This window comes from Cyanistes caeruleus, chromosome 4 (genome assembly GCF_971803275.1).
Source record: "Cyanistes caeruleus chromosome 4, bCyaCae1.hap1.1, whole genome shotgun sequence".
In the NCBI taxonomy this organism is placed as follows: Eukaryota; Metazoa; Chordata; class Aves; order Passeriformes; family Paridae; genus Cyanistes; species Cyanistes caeruleus.
In genome coordinates, this window is record NC_141704.1 from 31,810,426 (window position 1) to 31,828,884 (window position 18,459).

General features: G+C 54.3%; 2 protein-coding genes across 4 annotated transcripts in view; both read left to right on the plus strand.

Moving 5' to 3' along the window:
* The window catches only part of GGA1 (golgi associated, gamma adaptin ear containing, ARF binding protein 1), a 10,858-nt gene extending 4,728 nt beyond the window's left edge, over positions 1–6,130 (plus strand). Inside the window, exons 7-17 of the mRNA XM_086887409.1 lie at positions 390–470; positions 874–1,011; positions 1,159–1,240; positions 1,440–1,547; positions 1,825–1,980; positions 2,744–2,808; positions 2,923–3,101; positions 3,216–3,499; positions 3,715–3,884; positions 4,123–4,233; positions 4,408–6,130. Coding sequence (XP_086743535.1) covers positions 390–470; positions 874–1,011; positions 1,159–1,240; positions 1,440–1,547; positions 1,825–1,980; positions 2,744–2,808; positions 2,923–3,101; positions 3,216–3,499; positions 3,715–3,884; positions 4,123–4,233; positions 4,408–4,518 — 1,485 coding nt within the window. The 3' untranslated portion in view covers positions 4,519–6,130. The remainder of the gene's footprint in view (positions 1–389; positions 471–873; positions 1,012–1,158; positions 1,241–1,439; positions 1,548–1,824; positions 1,981–2,743; positions 2,809–2,922; positions 3,102–3,215; positions 3,500–3,714; positions 3,885–4,122; positions 4,234–4,407) is intronic.
* Positions 6,131–6,939: 809 nt separating this feature from the next.
* Positions 6,940–17,971, plus strand: SH3BP1 (SH3 domain binding protein 1). 3 transcript variants are annotated; one of them, XM_086887410.1, is made up of 19 exons: positions 8,077–8,248; positions 9,996–10,038; positions 11,491–11,595; position 11,819; positions 11,939–12,056; positions 12,338–12,449; positions 12,547–12,623; positions 12,991–13,126; positions 13,757–13,825; positions 14,219–14,309; positions 14,606–14,748; positions 14,845–14,956; positions 15,056–15,137; positions 15,428–15,508; positions 15,615–15,731; positions 16,190–16,281; positions 16,464–16,593; positions 16,744–16,859; positions 17,259–17,971. In XM_086887410.1, the coding sequence occupies exons 1-19, from the start codon at positions 8,187–8,189 to the stop codon at positions 17,585–17,587; spliced, it is 2,016 nt and encodes a 671-aa protein (XP_086743536.1). In that variant the 5' UTR covers positions 8,077–8,186; the 3' UTR covers positions 17,588–17,971. The 3 variants fall into 3 exon arrangements, with proteins under 3 accessions (XP_023801087.2, XP_086743536.1, XP_023801086.2); XM_023945319.2 differs by lacking the exon at position 11,819 and having other exon boundaries at positions 6,940–8,248; positions 11,980–12,056; XM_023945318.2 differs by lacking the exons at positions 8,077–8,248; positions 9,996–10,038; position 11,819 and having other exon boundaries at positions 11,206–11,595; positions 11,980–12,056.
* Positions 17,972–18,459: the final 488 nt, after the last annotated feature.

Below are 18,459 nucleotides of genomic sequence, written 5' to 3' on the forward strand. Positions count from 1 at the left end.
GTCTGAGTAGGAGTCCATTACAACGCCATGGCAATTCTTGCAGAAACCAGGCTTTCTGGTCTCTTTCTGGCTTTTTAGTCTCAGTGCTGCTGCACTCCAGACTTTCCACAGTGGGTAAGGGGCAGGCCAGAGCAGGTTCTGAAAGAAGGGGATCTTCAGGGAAAGACCTAGCTTGCATAACCAGAGCTACAACAGCAAAAGGAATGCCAGTTGTACTCTCCCTGGTCTCTGATAGCCCACAAGCTCCTGTGGCTGGGCTCTCTAAAAGGTTAAAATTGTCCACTGCCTCTCCCAGGTTTGGGATGGGGGAACTGTTGGCTCTAGTGTTGCAAGTGTGACTCTGGCTGCCATCCCTCAGCTTGGAGTCAGAAGTACCTTCTCTTTTGCAGACGCTGGCTCGCCTCCTGAAAAGTTCCCATCCTGAGGATCTCCGGGCTGCCAACAAGCTCATCAAGGAAATGGTTCAGGAGGTGTGATGGGGGAAGAAGGGAGCTGGGGGGTCATGGTCTGGGTGGTGGTGGTTGGCACCAAAGGAAGACTGGTTTTGTGACCTCATGCAGACATATGGAGCTTCTGCCCAAAATTTGGCTGCAGCAGCTGTGAGAGAGTCCTTGTGTGAGTTCTGCCATCCCCTGGCTACTTGGAGGAATGGGTCTGGGTGCATTTTGTGGCCCAAATCCTGCTGCAGCACTACATCTACAGGAATTCCATCCCTGTCTGGCATGTTCCTGCCCAGAGATGACCTGGAGTTTTCCACTGGAGTGGGAGCTGTTTTGAGGGCAGTGTTGCTGGGCTTTAGTCCAGGGTGGTTGGCTGGCATGGCCTTCCTCCTCTCCAAGTTAGGACATCCTTCCCCATCTGCTTCCCGTCCAGGACCAAAAGCGCATGGAGAAGATCTCCAAGAGGGTGAATGCCATTGAGGAGGTGAACAACAACGTGAAGCTGCTGACAGAGATGGTGACAAACTACAGCAAGGGGGAAACAACAGAAAGCAATGAGGACCTAATGAAGGTGAGGAAATGCAATCCCAGAATCCTCCTTGAGCTCAGCAGAAATGGGTGACCCTTATCCCCTTATCCTCCTACCTATTTTGCACACCCAGCTGAGCATCCCGCTGCTCAGGATGCTCACCTCATCACTGTATCTCCGCTCCCCCAGGAGCTGTATCAGCGCTGTGAGCGCATGAGGCCCATGCTTTTCCGGCTCGCTAGTGACACAGAAGACAATGATGAAGCTCTAGGTAAACATATCTGGCCTTTCTCTTTCCTGCTGAGGCTGCCCTGGAGGTGTCAATGTACCCTGCTGCAGCTTGCAGCAACAGTGGTGAAAACACTCTTTGCAGTGGTTTTGTTTGCAGCAACTTGGGCCTTGTTTTGAAGAAACAGACAGAGTTGAGGTATAAAAATTACTCTCTTCACTCTTCTCACACTTATTTTCAGCGGAGATTCTGCAAGCCAATGACAATCTGACCCAGGTGATCAATCTCTACAAGCAGCTTGTTCGGGGAGAAGAGATCAACGGGGAGACAGTGGCAAGTCCTCTTCGAGGTGAGAAGACTTGAAGAATGGAGACAGGAAGGTCAAGCAGAGGGACCCTGTTGCTGGTGTCCTGCAGAGTCAGAGAAGACTGAGAGAAGTGGAAAGGGGAAACCTGTGGGAGCTTAGAGCGGGGCTGGTGAGATGAGGAAATGGCTTATGGATGTGACTGGTGCATGAAGAAAGGGAACTGGAAAGGAGAGCAGGGGGGTGTGAGGAGGCTATGAGTGTAGCCTCACTACACTGCATAAGGACTGGATAACGTTTTCAGATTCTTTTCTTTTTGCAGGCAGCACTTCAGCACTTCTAGATCTATCTGGCCTGGAGCTTCCAGCAACATGCCCTTCCTACCCAGCTCTGCCCACCCTTTCAGGTGGCTCAGCAGTCCCTGTGCCTGACCAAGCTGGCTCTGTCTCCTTGTTGGATGATGAACTCATGTCTTTAGGTGAGAAATCCAGGGCTAAAGCTCTTTATTCTTTGACTCTGGATAGTTCTTCTTTGGCAGGAACATGAATAAAAGATAGCTGTGGTAGAAGTGAATAATGAAAGACAGAGAGGTGTCCTTCATTTAGTGTGAGGGAGAGGAGGGAAAGACCCTGCTATGATTCTGAACTTCAGTCCCATGGTGGTGTTTTCTTGGCTAGTTAGAGAGAGCCTGTAGGGATGTGCCCACTGATTTGCTGTAGGTAAACTGACCTGGCAGGTAAATCAAGAGTGATGCAATGGCCATCCCCAGATGGGATCACAAGGGTGGATCACCCCTGGCTCCTCATGTTTTCTGTTTGCTGTTAAAGTCATGAGCTGACAACAGATGCATGGGACTTCCAGAACTGTTCACATGAAATCATGTGAGGTGCCACTCCTAGAAAGGTCTAAAGTCCTGCTTTGCACAGCCAAGTGTCTGTTTCCTAAGGCAAGTGCTTTTGAGTACAACAGCATCAAGTAGACAACATGGTCAGTCACATTGGTCAGCTCAGTAGTATTCTGGATTTTTCTGCCAATTGCAGTGAGAAATAAACTATAAATTAATGTATCTGGACAGAAAAAACCAGTATCACCCTCCTGGCTCTCCCCCATGCAAGGATGGGGACCAGAGATGGAGACCACATTGGCAGTTCTGCCCTGTGCTTCTGTGTCTTACTCAGGCCACATTTAATGTTCTTAATGATTTGGTAGGTAAACTCCATGTTTGCTTTTACTCCTGGCAGGCCTGAATGACCCAGCACCACATCCTGTCCAGGCTGGTGACAGCAGTGGCTGGAACAGCTTCCAGGTAATGCGCTGGGAGCTAATGCAGAGGGTGATAAAAGCAACAAATGTAGGTAGGGAAACATGCCACATCTGATATGTCGCCCTGCTTTGGGGCTCTCCTGTGTGCTCTTTTCAGTCTTCAGACAGCAATGAGCTCAGTATCACCCCTATCATGGCAACACCATCAGTCAAAGCAGATGCTGGTGCATCCTCCCCCAAACCGTCTCCTAGCAGCAGTGGCCTCGATGACCTGGACCTCCTGGGCAAGACACTGCTGCAGCAGTCTTTGCCTCCAGAATCTCAACAAGTGCGATGGTAAGCACTTGGTAGTGCAGTCTCGTATCTCTCCCTATTGTTTCCATTTTTTTGAGGTGCTGGGCAGCATTTCAGTGCCCTGTTACACTTCTTGCTCTCTCTCCCCCCCTGCAGGGAGAAGCAGCAACCACCCCCTCGCCTCACCCTGAGGGACCTGCAGAACAGGAGCAATTCTGGCACCGCAACCCACAATCCCAGTGCTCCGCCTGTGCTCCAGAGTATTTCCCCTAACCCCACGCTGCCTGTGACCTCAGAGCTGCCTGCCCCTGCTACACTTCCAAAAGCTGCCACCACACCAGCAGGAAGTACTGCAGTCCCACCACGGGCTCCTGCCACTGCGCTGCCCCAGGAGATCTCGCTGGCCAACATCACTGTGCCTCTGGAGTCAATCAAACCCAGTGAGCTGGGGAAAAAGAGGGGGGCAGGCATGGGGGGATTAAACCCCACACATGGAAGGGAAGAATGTGAAGAAACTTCTTGCTTGTTGGATTTTTTGGAGGCTGAAGAGGAATGGTGTCTCTGTCACTTGTATGGAGTTAGGGCAATAGGGAAAGGTGGCTGTCAGGCCAGTTCCCTCCTGGTTGACTGGTGCCTGTCCCTGCCTTTCCCACAGGCAGCATCCTCCCTGTGACAGTGTATGATCAGCATGGCTTCCGTGTCCTCTTCCACTTTGCTAAGGATGCTCTGCCTGAGAGACCTGATGTGCTTGTGGTGGTGATTTCTATGCTTAGCACGGCCCCGCAGCCCATCCGCAATATTGTCTTTCAGTCTGCCGTCCCCAAGGTAAGACAGCTGCTGGGGCTGAGCTCCCCAGATTCGGCCAAAGCACGATTCTACTTCTGCAGGAAAAACAGGGTGGGTGAAGAGAGCTCTGTGGGCATAGGAGCAAATTCTGTTACCTTCAGATTAGCACAATGTTTTTCTCTTTGACTAGAGAGCAGAAGCTTCCCAAGTACAGGAGCAGGGCTTCTGGCTGCCAAGTCTCACTCTCAGGAATGTGGTCTTCTCTCTCTCTCCCTAGATAATGAAGGTGAAACTACAGCCTCCCTCAGGCACAGAGCTGCCAGCGTTCAATCCCATCGTCCACCCCAGTGCCATCACCCAAGTCCTGCTGCTCGCTAACCCACAGAAGGTAACAGCATTGTTTCTGGGGCACGAACAGAGGCTGGTCTTGGTGCTTGGGCAAAGCCTCACTACCCTATATCCCTGTTCCCTCTACTCAGCAGCATCTGAGATGTGAATGCTTTGTTCCTCATGCCTTTCTTTCCCTTCTTCTGACTGCTTATTCTTTTTCTCCCATCTCCAGGAGAAAGTGAGGCTACGGTACAAACTGACCTTCACCATGGGAGAGCAAACCTACAATGAAATTGGAGATGTGGACCAGTTTCCCCCACCAGAATCCTGGGGAAACCTCTAGGGCCACATGTTGCAGGCACTACACTGCAGATTCCTTAGGAAGCCAACCCTGTGGGGCTGGAGCAGCCAGACAAAATGGGAGGGTGGGTGGGGGCTGGTGCTCATGCTCTATTCTCCAGATGGCCGGGCAAGGGCCTGAGGGAGCATGCCTCAAGGAGGAGAGCAGAGATGCCAGGAGATGTTCATCTCACAAGACTAGAAGTGGAGTGGAAAGCTTCATGTGTGTGAACAGTTGCCTTCCCTGCTCTTCTGAAGATGACACTCCCTCCCCAGTCTGTCCAGCTTCTCTTCTAACCCTGCTTTCCTGCTTTAGGTGCATAGGGGAACAAGGACAGGGAGCTTTAACAACCTCAGCCCAGGGCAAGGCCTAGCAAAAGAAGATCCTTTTCCTTGTCTGCCCCCTCCACACTTCTCAGCCCTTCAGCTATTCTGTGCTTTATGGTGCTCTCTCTTGTCCCCCTTGCCCCCTCCTTGGAGCTGGGCCCCAGTGATTCCATCTGGAGGGATCACACTGGAGCTGATGAGGAACAAAGCTGGGCAGAGCCTAGGTATCTCTCCAGCACCAGAGAGCAGACTTGCTTGTGGGGGGGGGGGGGGTTAGGGGGAGTGATCATCACATATCTCTGTCCTAGCTGCTTACAGAGCTGTTGGTGAGAGGTGGGCCCCAGGGTGGGGCCTCAGGGGCTGGGCTTGCTCTGTGCCTTCTCGGCCCCTTCAGCTGGTGTTCTGAACCCTGCAACAGGGAAGCCTACACCATTCCCACAGGCTTTATCTATCACAAGAAGCTTTGGGAATGGGGTTGAGTCTCCCTGCAGCCTCCTGCCAGATGGGGAGAGGAAGCAGCAGTTAGACTTCCTTTCCCTGGCTGGGCTGGAGAGCTTGGTGGGGCTGGGGGGTTTCTCAGCTCTTCAGTGTCCTCTCACAGAGGTGGGGTGAGGGTCAGGAGGAGATGAGAGCCCAGCTCATCACCACAAAGCTCTGCACTGGGGCGTGGGGGGGTTCAGCTGTGCCTTGTGCACCTTTGCTGCAGTTGAGGGTGGGCCTGGCTCCCTGTGGCGGGGAGGGGGCTCACTCCAGCCGCCTGATCACTGTGACACAAGAGCTGGGATCTGCAGGCACAGAGGAGACTGAAGATAGCACATCCCATGCAATCGCCAACCCCATGGGACTTAAAACCATGGGAGCTGCTTCCCATCCCTAAGCTGGTTTGGAGAGGGCCTGATCATAAAAAAGCAGAGGCAAGCTGTGCTCTGCATTGGCTTGCCAGTGGTAGAAGGAAGCATGTGTGAGATGGAGATGAGCAGCGTGCCCTGCACTCCTGGCTCGGGGCAGTAAAGGTGACATGTCTCAGAGCTGGGCACAGCAGGCAGTAAAGGAGAGGGGGAAGCAAGGTCTCTATGCTGGGATTCTGCTGTGTCTTACTTCCCTTTCCCATCTCTTCAGGGTTTTGTATGGGTTTTTTTCTTTGCAGATCTTGTTTGGTTCTTGAATAGACTTGTATATATTTTCAGTGCAAAATTCTGTAAATGGAAGAAAACAAACAAACATTTAAAATGAGACGCCCGGCGCGAAGAATCTGCTGTATTTATGGGAAATAAAGATTTCTTTCCTGATCCTGCTCCTGTCTTGTGACCCAAGGAATGCAATTTCCCCCTTACTTTCCCCGACCCCTGAGGAGCTTCTCTGCACCCTGCCTAGCTCAAATCCCGTCCCTTCAGTCCTGTAGTTCATCCCTCAGTCACTCAGGCCCTTGCCACAATGATTTCCCTGCTCCCATGAGCAGGGATGGTGGAATTCCCCCGGCAGCTCTCAATTCCGTTTTTGAGAGCAGTCACTTCCAGGCTGTGAACTGGGTGCTGCCTACTTCCCTCGCGCCCCTCGGAGAGGCAGTGGGCAGCAATCTGTGCCTGACAGCCCACAGGCAGCAGGGCTTGAGTTCGCTCCCGTGCCCCACCATGCCCCACAGGACTGCAGTTTCCACTGCCGGTTGTAGCACTTGGAAGCAGCTCCATGAGGCAGTTTTATTCGGGGGTGCAAAGGGGGATCTCCTCTGGCAAGCAGCAGGCCAGGGCTGGGAGCAGCTCTGATACTGCATCTAGGGAATGGCCGCGCCACCACTTGAAACATCCAGTGAGGATCTGGGAGGGCTTTGCTGCATCTTTGCAACAGGTCCTTGAAGCAACTGCTTGTTAAGAACACACCCGGGACTCGATGGTCTCGATGGTGAGGGATCACACCTGCTCTGCCGCAGATTTAGAACAGCCTGGTGTTTTGGGTGGGGAGAGAGTGGTGCTGTCACCCCATAACCACTTGAAAACAGCTACCAGCACAGTTTTTTGCAAAAACAATTACTTTGCTATGCAGTAACTGGAGACTTGACCCTTGCCAGGAAGTACAGCCTAGCAGCCCTCAAATTTTTACTCTTGCAGCTTCAGGGTGCAGATGGAGTGGCCGTTCCACCTCGTTTTCCTTTGCTGCTTGCCTCTTCTGCCCACGAGCTGACCGCTTCTCATTTTGGCTTGGTTTGCTACTTCCTTTGCCAGCCATGTAACCCAGCCAACAGCAACCTCTTGCTCTCTCTTAGTGCAGGCGGAAAGTCCGAGCTGCAAGTAGCCAGAAATAAGGTGAGATTTACATCTCACAGAGTCAGGACCAAAAGTCGTGATGGTGTGAAGTGGATGTTTTTAAAAAAAAAAATTAAAAAAAAAAAAAAAAAAGAAAAAAGCAGAGTGCAGGCAACAGCCGAGCCTGAGAACCGGGAGTTTGCGGTCCCCGTGCAACAGCGGGTGCTGCTGCCCCTGCTCGGAGGAACTCTGCGAGCGAGGGGGAGGGACCTCCCCAGTGCACAAGGCAACAGCCCCCGGCCTCAGCTTTGTGGTGGCTCCGGAGAGTCAGCGGCAGGGAGGGAAAGCAGGGTGAGGGGCGCAGGGACGGTGCAGGAGTAGCAGGAGTAGCTTTGCTGCTTTTGTCACAAGAAGGGAGTGTTGTCGCTGGGGAAGAAGGTGGAGCTGCAGCCGTGAGCATGGAGAGGTGCCTGAGGAGTGTTGGCAGAGCTGGGTGACCAGGTAGGGCAGGGTGTTACATCAGGTGCCCCGTGTGAGCTGCACAGCCAGCTGGCCCCGGTACGGGCTGCCCCGCAGCACAGCTGACGGTGGGCACGGGACCGAAGGGGAGCCACCCCAGCTGAGACAGAAAGAGCGTGGGCCTTTCACTCGGGCTCGGCAGCGGCATGTGCTTGTCCTGCCTTGTTATGTGCATGCTGTAATAAAATTTCCCCTTTAAGGCTGGGCTGAAGTTATTTTTACTCGTGGGGTGGTGACGGGAACACAGAACGGAGCAGGAGCTCTGAACTGTTCTTACCTGATCTGCGGCGGAGGGGCGGACGGAGGAGGAAGGAAGCTCAGAAAAGGAGAGGGATCGAGAGAAGGGAGGGGAAAAGAAAGCAGGCAGGGAGGGCATCCCATGGGGGGGACTAGGGAGGGGACCAGCTGGGGAAACTGAAAAAGAGGGAACGAGGAAGAGGAGTAAGGAGGGAGAGCTCCTTTGGGAAAAGCGAAGTGGCTCCGGGGAGAAGAAGGGCTGCAAGCATCCAATGCCACGCATTACCGAGGGGAGCTGAGTGGGTACAGCCAGCAGAGCAGCTTTTGTGGTCTCCTCCTGACTCTCAAGATGATGAAAAGACAGTTTAATCGAATGCGCCAGCAGCTGTCCCATCCCAGCATCACCATTAGGTAAGGACTTCTCCACTACCTGTACCGGAGGGAGTGGGATGCGGGTCCTGGGGTCTTGTGCTGGGGCTGGACTGACATCCCAGTGCTGGTGGCCTGGGAAAAGGGGCAGGAAATTTTAGAGCATCTTCAGAAAAAGCTGAGGGGCTTTGGGAAGGCTGTATTGGTGCTGCTCAGCAGTAAATGATCCTCAAGCCCAGTTACCTCTCCCAGGGCCCACAGGTACTGCATTTATCAGGAAACAGGGCTTTCCAAAGCTTGGCTTCACCAGGATGCAGGGCAGTGGGGCAATGGGGAGGGACCTTCCAGCCACATGCCCCTGGCTGTGCAATGACCAGGAAGGTGATCAGGCTGGGACAAGCCCTCCCTGCAGAATCTGGGGTGCCCCACAGGAACCAAGTGGCCTGCATAGCTCTAGCCAGCCCAGCAGCATGAGCAGCCCAGAATGCCCTTTGAGGAGAGGACCAGGAGTCCTCAGATGGACCCATGGAGGACTTACAGCTTCACACAAAACCCTCTGTCCCTGTCCTATCTCTGCCATTTCCTTCTTTTTCTCCTCGGCTTTCCAAAGCTCTTCCCTTGCAAAACCCAGAACTGAAATTACAGGGCTGGGCTCTCCTTGCCCAGCCCCCTCACTCCCTTTCCTACTGCCACCTCTGCAGGTTCCCAGCACTGGGTGGCTAAGTGGGACCAAGTGTGTCCCCTGAACCACTGAGCTCCTTCAGCCTGCCCAGCAAATCAACCACAGGGAAGCAATTCCTGTATGCTGATGGCCTCTTGCTCTCCTTGCATTCCCTGGAAGGGAGCATGATGCCTGTTCCCACACCCCTTCCCTCAAGATTTCTCATCTCCATGACAGATGCACCTCCCTTTTGTTTAATGCCAGGCAGGCAAGTCTCAAGCAGCTTGTGAAGCAAGCTCTTCACCTGCTGCAGAGCCTCTCCTCTGGGGACCATGACCTCACGTGATCTTGCTTGCCTTCAACCAAACCACCCACGTTTCCTGCAGCTCCACATCCTCATCCCACATTGGTTTTGGCAGGCAGTGAAAAGAGAGAAACATGAACTGAGGAAAAAGCAGCAGCAGATGGAAATCAAATTGGGTTCTTGGGACACAGCAATGGTAGCAGGCTGTGAAGCAAAGCTTCCTCTGTGGGAGGCATCGCAGAGGTTTCAGGGTCATGGTGGCTGGTTTTGAATTAGGCTTTGAACAGAACCACAGAAAGCTGGGTTTGTGTAGGCATTTCTGGAGGGGCTGCTGTTGGTCTTGGACCCCAGTTTGACCACAAGGACACCCTTGCTCCTGCACCAGCGGCCCCAAAGAGTACCTAGGCCTGCAAAGATGCGCACCAGACTGCAACACCACTGTCCTGGATTCACCTTCAGGGTAGAGATGGGTAGTCAGGGGCAGTAAACATCCTGCTCCTGTTGTGGCCCTGCTGATCACTCTGACTCCAAAAACACAAGTCACATTTGGACTTTTTTACTGAGGTGCACTGAACTGGAAATCCTGTCTGATGAGGTGTCCACCAGCCAGCAAAGCTGGCTCATTTGCACTGCTTCTGCTGTTCTTGTCCTCCCGGGCTCATTCTACCCATAGCCTTGTATCTGATAGGCCAGGATATAGCCTGTGTCTCCTGCTCCCAGAAACCCAAAGAGAGGCAGGTATGATGCATTAGGACCTGCCTTCCCAAGGGAGCGTGGTGGAGGCCATCCCCATTTGCTGATGGTTCCTTCTCCTTCCTCTGCAGAGCCCAAGAAGCAACTGAGCTCCTGTCAGAAGATTTGCTGCAGGTGAGGTGTGGGCTGGGCTGGCAGGCATGTGTCTGCTTGTGCCTGGGCGTGGGAACCTGTCCCGCTGCTGCCTGCCATTCGCCCTGCCAGCATGTCCAAGTCATGGGGCTGGGATCTGCCCACGTGCCAGAGGGTGATTTCAGGACCACGGTGTTAAGGGATTGGCAGGCTCCTGCTATCAGGAAGGGCTTTCCCAGCTGCTCAGAGGCATGAATCCTGACCATTTGTGCCCCCTTTTCACTGGACCAGATGCTCCAGGCTGTGGTAGGATGCTGGGCAGGTGTTGTGGTTTGGCACTGGCCAAATGCCAGGTACCCACAAAAGTTGCTCACTCACCCTCCCCTGTCACAGCTGGGCAGAGGAGAGAGAAATTTAATGAAGGCTTTATGAGTTAAGGACCAGGAGAAAACATTCCAAGAGTAAAACAATCTCAACTTAGAGGTACAAAGTGAATTTATTACTAACAAAATCAGAGGAGGATAATAAGTAAAATAAGCCCTTAAAAACACCTTTTCTTCCCCCAAACCTTCCATCCTTCCCACTAACAACACAGGGGGCAGGGCGTGGGGGTTTTGGTTAGTTCATCACCCGAGATCTTCCGCTGCACAGGGAGAGGAGTCCTTCCACTGCTCTGCTGCACTGCGGTGTCCCTCCCACGGGAGACAATTCTCTCTGAACTTCTCCAGCATGGCTCCAAATCTCACAAGCAGCAGTCCTCCCAAAACTGCTGCAACATGAGTCCTTGCCACAGGCAACAGTCCTCCCAAAACTGCTGCAGCATGGGTCACTCTTCCATGGGGTGCAGCCCTCCAACGACAGGCTGCTCCAGCCTGGAAGCAGGGCCCTCTCTTCACTGCGTCTCCCACTGGATCACAGCCTCCTCCAGGCATCCACTCACTCCAGAGTGAGCACCTCCCCCAGGGGCTGCAGGTGGATCTCTGTATCCCCTGTGGATCCCCATGGGCTGCAGGGCACAGCTGCTTCACCATGGTCATCACCACAGCCTGCAGAGGAACCTCAGCTCTGGTTCCTGGAGCACCTCCTGCCCCTCCTTCTCCACTGACCTTGGTGTGTCCATGTGGTTTCCCTCACATGTTCTCACCTCCTCCTCCTCTTCTTTGGCTAGAAAAAAACTGTGTTCTCACTTGGTTTTGATTTTCTTCTTAAATATGTTTTCACAGAGGCATTACCACTATCTCTAATTGGCCCAGGCTTGGCCAGCAGCAAGTCCATCTTCAGAGCCATCAGGGATTGGCTCTGCCAGACATGGTGGAAGCTTCTGCCAGCTTCTCACAGAAGCCACCTCTGTGGCCCCCCCCTCCTACCAAACACCAGCCCATTCAAAACCAACACAGCAGCCATCCTCACCCAGAGCTGGGTAGTGGAGAAATGGCCTTGAGGTGCCCATGGTTGACAAAATGGTTTCTCCAGCCCCCACTCTTCCACCCCCAGATTGAGCAGAGGATTGAGCCGGCCAAGCGAGCAGCTCACAGTGTGTCCAAGAGGCTCCAAGCCTGCCTGCAGGGACAGTGTGGCTCCGAGATGGACAAGCGAGTGGTGAGAAAATCTTCCCACTGCAGCCTGTGCTCACCCCAGCTCTGTCCCTTGCCAGCAACGGAGATGCCAGGCCCCTGCTTTGCCTGCTTTGCTGAAGGGTGGCCCAAAGCTATGCCAAGCCCAGGTCCCATTATCAGCAGCAGCCTCCAGCATGTGCCTGGGACAAGCAGAGCAGGGGATCCCTCTCTATTACCATCACAAATTTGGGTTACTCTTGAGAGAGTGTCTTTGCATTGAATAACCTGCCAAAGCCCTTGTTGTCTATGTTCCTTCCCAAACCCCCATGAATCCTGGCACCCATGGTGCCCTGTGGTGAGGAACACCACAGTGTGGGCAGGCACAGTGGTGTCATCACTTCTCTTGCAAATCCTTGGCTGTGTGCAGAAGAAGCTGCCTTTGATGGCTCTGTCCATGGCGATGGCTGAGAGCTTCAAGGACTTAGACACAGAGTCCAGCCTTGGGTAAGTACTGGTGGGAGAAAGTTCCAGAGTGACCCCAAAAGATGCCAGATCCTGGTAGTGACACTGTCTTGGCTCAGGGGCTGCCATGGCTCAAACCATGTCCCCAGAGCAAACACTGGTGTTGCACTGGGAGACGGGACAGCCAGCACCTTCAGCCTCCCATTGCAGAGTAGGGCCAGGGGCTGCCTCAGGGTCCCATGTGGGTACAGGTACAATGTGGATGTTGGGTCAGAGAAGGGCATGGCTCCAGCCTGCAATAATTTCATCTCTGTCCCATGCAGGAAAGCCCTGGAGATGGGGTGCTGCATACAGAGCTCACTGGCCAAAATCGTCGCTGAGTTTGAGATTGCCCTGGAGCACTACGTCCTGCAGCCACTCAACAAGCTCAGTGAGGTAGTCCTGGCTGCCCTACTGACTCCACTCTCCAATGTCACCACTCCTTTCTGTGTCCCCAGGCCTCCCCCACTCACTCTGTCCCTCTCTCCTCCAGGAGGAGCTCCCCACCATCCTGAAGCGCAAGAAGACCCTCCAGAAGTTGATTTCTGACTGGAACACAATCAAGAGCCGGTATGGGGCACACTGCAGCTCTGTGGGGACCAGGACATACTGAGCACAGCCCCCAGAGGGGTTGGGGGAGAGAGGAAGATAATTGCCTTGGGGAGTTAATTTCCTCTTCAGGAGGACCCAACTAGCTCCTCTCTGTAGATGCATCTTGCTCTGGGCTCAGATGCTGATTCCCTAGCACCAGAGAGGGCAGTTCTGCTGCTAAAGGCAGTAAAGTGTCCCAGTGCTGCTTGGTACACTGAGATCACCTCGTTCCAACTCCTGCCAGTGGTAGCCCTTGCCATGCCAGGTTTCTCTGGAAGTCTGCACACTTGTTCTGTCCAGCAATCCTGGCACTGAGACCATATACCTCTTCTGTGCCACCCCAAAGGCTGAACCAAGCTGCCAAGAGTTCCAGTAACAGCACTGGAGCTGGTGCTGGCCCAGGGGCATCCTCTGCTGCCAACAAACTGGAGATCTTGAAGGAAGAAGAGGAGGAGGTGAAGAGGAAGGTGGAGCAGTGCAAGGTGAGATGGTCTCTTGTTCTCCTCTATGGATCAGCTCCAGGGCTGCAGACCTGCTCCCCTCCACCAGTCTTTTCCCAGGTAACCCCACACTGAGATGGATTGCAGCCAGAGAGCATGTCCTGCCCTCTGAAAGCAAATGGGCCTCTCAAGCAGGAATAGGGAGATGGCCCAAGCCCTGGGAAGAAAAAGAGTAAAGGAGTTCAAAGCACAAGCTGCTGCAGAGAGGAGGCTCCAGGGGCTAAATCAGGGAGCATATGGGGTCCCCTTAGGCTGGGAACTATCTGAGCTAGGATCTGTTGTGTGTGGCAGAGAAGTTTCACATCAGCTTTCTCCACTTCTGCCCTATTTCTCTGAAAAGCCCAGCACCTCGTCTGGCAGAGCTCATGATCTCACTGGAGCTGAAGGTGCAGAGACCTTTTGTTCCTGAGACACTTGTGCCAGGACCTTGATCATGGGGCAGGTTGGTGCCAATACCCAAACTAATGGAAGCAAGGAGGAAGCCCCATTGCACCCAGAGACTCTGTTTAGACCACTCACAGACCAGATGAAAGGGCTTCATGAAGGTGTCTCCTCTTCCTCGGGTGCAGGGAAGGGATGGAAGATTGCTCTTCTTTGTGTCTCCCTTCCCAGGATGAGTACATGGCTGACCTCTACCACTTCTCCACCAAAGAGGACATCTATGCCAGCTACTTCATCAAAGTAAGTCCTCTGTCTCACTTCTCCCCAGTGTGTGAACATAGACTGCAACATGTCTGAGCCCAGCCTTGTCTCCGTCCACCCCAAGTGCCCCCAAGCAGGGCAGGGGACAGATCAAGGCATCAGCAGGTGCCTATAGGTGGCCCTGCTCCAGACACTGCAGGTGAATGCCACCCCTAACACCAAGTGCAAACAAGCAGCTTGTCCTGATGACACCCCTCTCCAATTTGCCCTCTACCCCTTACTACAGACACAGTCCCAGGGACCCCAGGTGGGCTCCCCTTCCAGCTCCCTCTTTGCCCTGTCCTCATATGGGTGCAATGTCCTGGGAATGAGCACCTCTCCGAGAGAGGCTGGTGCTAACTGAATGCTGTTTGCCTGTCCCCTGTCTGGCAGCTATTGGAAATCCAATCCCAGTACCACCGGCAGTCACTGGAATCTCTGGACTCGGCTCTTGCAGAGCTGAGGGAAAGCCACAGACAGACAGGTACCCTCTGGTTCTCCATGCAGCCTGGCAAGGACTGCAGCTGAGCCTGGGGGATACAAGTGTGGCCAGCAAAGCTGGAAAAGGCTCATTTTCCATCCCTACACCTGCTGCTGCCTACCATGCTGGGCTGGTAGATTGGGGACTGCAGCTTGACATGGGCTGGGGATGCTGCCTGTCCTGCCTCTGCCTCTGCCTGTAGCCAGCCAAGTTCAGCTTGGAGCAGGATGTTGCCATGGCCAAATGCTGGATGGTCCCAGTGTCCTCCATCCCTCTTGACATTTTCCTCCCTCTTCCAGAGCCTTCCTTCACAACAGACACCCCAGTGGCGGGGTACTATGGAGTGTCCCTAGAGACACACCTCAAGAGCTTAGGCCGGGAGATTGCGCTTCCCATTGAAGCCTGTGTCATGATGCTGTTGGCTTCTGGCATGAAGGAGGAGGTAGAGAGTGCTCCACACCCCCTCATCACTTTCTCCCCCTAGATGCACTCCTCCCAAACTCAAAATGCATCCCTTCCCTCTTCATCCCATCCCCAGGGGCTCTTCCGGCTGGCAGCGGGCGCCTCAGTGCTGAGGAAGCTGAAGAGCAGCTTGGCCAGCGGCTCCAATGCCCTGGAGGAGTTTTACTCCGACCCCCATGCTGTGGCTGGTGAGTGCCAACAAGGCAGGGTGGGGGGACATGACCAGGCAGTCCCTGCCATCCATCCCTCTGCTGCCATTAGCTCCACTGCTCCCCCTCTCCTCCCAGGTGCACTGAAATCCTACCTGCGGGAGCTACCCCAGCCTTTGATGACATTCGAACTCTATGACGAATGGGTCAAAGTGGCCAGGTGGGTCCAGGCACTGGGGAGGAAATCACTGGCAGGTCTCAAAAAGCCCCCAGTCAACCCCCTCCATCCTTCCTGGCACTTGGAGCAGGTTTGCTCTGTCTCATTTGGGGAGATACGAGCACAGTGCCTCCGTGGATGCCTGCCTTCACTGCCCAGTAAAGCTGGACATCTCCATCTCCAGGGCTACGGCCTGCACAGGGCAGTCAACACTGGCCTTTGTCCTTGTCCACTGTGTCCCTCTCTGCCACAAGGAACAGGCCGAGCTCTCTATTCTTCCTTCTATCTTACAGCTTAAAGGACATTGACAGCCGAGTACAGAGCCTGAGAGACACCTGCAGACGCCTGCCCCAGGACAGCTACAACAATCTGAGGTGTTTTGTCTGAACAAGGCTTCTTCAGCCCCAAGCAATCACCAGGGTAGCCATTCCCTCCTCAAATCCCTACCTCCTAAACCCTTGCCCTCCTTTCACCCCACAGGTATCTGATCAAGTTTTTAGCCAAGCTGGCTGAACACCAGGAGGTGAATAAAATGACCCCCAGCAACATTGCCATTGTGCTGGGCCCAAACCTGCTGTGGTCACAGCAGAGCACAGGGTAAGGTCTGGTTTGAAGGGGTGGGAGGCATCTCCCTAGCCCCAGCTGGGATGCCTTGGAGGCAAATGCCATGGCAAAGGCTGATCCAGCAGCCTTCAGACTGGTCTAGAACACTTAGAAATCTTCCATCCTCGAGTCCTATCCCTTGTTCTCATGCTCCCCAGGTTGCATGTCCCCTCACTAAGCACATGTCCTCTTAGCCACTCTGCAAAGTAGTAGAGGAGGGGGCTGAAACCCAAAGCATGTTTTGTGACATGGATGGCTTTCAACACCACTGGCCTCCAACATCAAACCGGGGTTCCCAGGACATGGAAAAAGGCCCATCACACACACTGCCATGGCCCTTGGCTGGGCTGCCTTCCCTTCAGACCCTGATGACCCCTGCAGACTGAACACAAAAACCCATTTAGAGTTAATTCCCCCAAACCCTTCTTCTGATGCCTCCCCCTGTCTCACAGAGATCCCATGCAACTGGACTTGGCCTCAGTCTCCTCCATCCAGGCTGTGGTAGAAGCCCTCATCCAGAATGTGGATACTCTCTTCCCTGGAGGTAGGGCCAGGGCATCACTTGGTGGGCTTCAGCAGAAAGTGACAGGGAGAGGAAGGGAAAGGAACATTTTTCCATCTCCGGGAGGGGAGAAGTGGGAGGCTGCTCTGGCTCCCTGCTGTGGGATCATTGCTCTGGGTGGCAAGTGCTTCCCTCACAGGATCTCCTCCTTTTTCTTCAACCAGAGTTAGATTTCAATGTCTCAGGCATGTTCATGCCACCCACAAACACCGGACTTTGCAAGGCTGCCCCAGTGGAAGAGCCAACTCCTGCGACCCCTCCAGCCAGCACCCCCACCCTTTTGGATGGAGAGGCGTAAGTCTGATGGGAGCTAGAGGCTCTGGCTGTCCCAGCTCTTCCTGTGTCCTCCCTCCCACCCCACGTCATGGCCGTACCCTCACAGGTGCCTCACAGCCAGGATCACCATGCACAACCAAAGCCTGACTTGCCCTGTTCTCTGTGCAGCACCTCCAGGGACCCTGAGGCCAGGTCCCAGCCGACATCCCCAGCACTGCCCAGGTCACCTCCTGAAGCTGCAGGGCCACCAGCTCCAATGATGACTGACAGCACCACCCGCAAAGGTTAGGGTGCCCCTGATGCCTGGGAAATTACACCCCCCAATGCCACCTCCTGTGGTTGTCATCATCCTGCTGTTCTCCACGCAAGTGGGCACTGGGGATGTCCTTGTCACCAAGTAAGGGGAAAGGCCTCTGACTGGGGCAGCATGGCTAGGATCCAGCCAAGATGGGACCATGGGATGGTGGGACACAGTATGTCCTCCAGTGCTGGGTTGAACACCTCCGGTAAAGAACTGTCCAAGCTCATGGCCCTGTGTGAAAGGAAGAGGGAAAAGCCCCCCAGAAAAGCTGGTGTGCACTTGTGTCTTCAGGACAGGAGTTGGGCAAGGGGCAATTTGTCCAACCACCTGTCTGCAGCCCCCTCTGCCCTTTGGAGAGATCCCAGCCCAGCTTTCTTTTCAGGCAAACGCCCAGCTCCGGCCCGACCCACAATGCCACCACCGCCTGTGACTCAGCCTCGGAGCACAGCTCCTGCCCAGGCAGCCAGCCCCAAAGCCCTGCCACGACGGACGCCCAGCCGAGCCCCCGGCATCCCACCGCCACTCCCTCCACAGCCAGCACCCCGCCACAGCCGAGATGCCTCGCCATCCCCCAAGCCTTCCGCTGGTGAGGCTGACACAGTGGCTGCCATGGACCGTGTGCCAGGAACCACAGAGGAGGGGCAGCCACTGCCAGCAGGAGGAATCCCCCTGGCCACATCGGCCCCAGAAGGACAGCCCACAGAGAACTGAACAGGGTGAGGGGCATGGGGGAATCACAGGTCAGGGAGATTGGATCCAGTGCCACTCTGGGACCCAGCAGGTGCTGTGGAAATGCAGGCCTCAGGGACAGCATCTCTTAGTCCTCCTCCTTGTTCCCTTGGCTCACACCACCTGGCACGCTTTGCTTGCCTTCTCTCGCTCTCCTGTCTCCACCTCCCCACACCACCACGTCCCTGCCGGAGCCCAGCCACCAGTGAGGGCCCAGATCCCTGCCCAGATCCCCCACTGCAGGCCCAGCCACTGCTTGCAACTCTTGGGCCATTGTGGGCAGCTTGGCCCCATGGGGCCATCTGCAGATGCTCATCCATGATCCCAGTCCCATTTTCCCTTAAAATGCATTGCCTCAGGAACACACAGATGGATATATATAAATATACATACATATATATATATATATATATATATATAGATATAGATATAGATATAGATATAGACATAGATATTTGGAGTGCATGATCTATTAGGAGTAGCTGAGGGAGCTCAGTTGTTTGGCCCATAGAAAAGGAGGCTCAGGAGTGACCTGATCACTCCCTACAACTCCCTGAAAGGAGGGTGCAGCCAGGTGGAGACCGACCTCTTCTCCCAGGTAACAGGCGGACAGTCTTAAGCTGCACCAAGGAAGGTTTAGGTGGGACAGTGGGAGGAATTTTTTCACAGAAAGTGATCAGACATTGGAGTGTGCTGCCCATGGAGGTGGTGGGGTCACCGTCCCTGGAGGTGTTTAAGGAAGGACTGGATGTGGCACTTACTGCCATGGGCTGGTTGATATGGTGGTGTTCGGTCTCAGGCTGGACTCGGTGATGTCAGAAGGCTTTTCCAGCCTGAGTGGTTCTGTGACACTT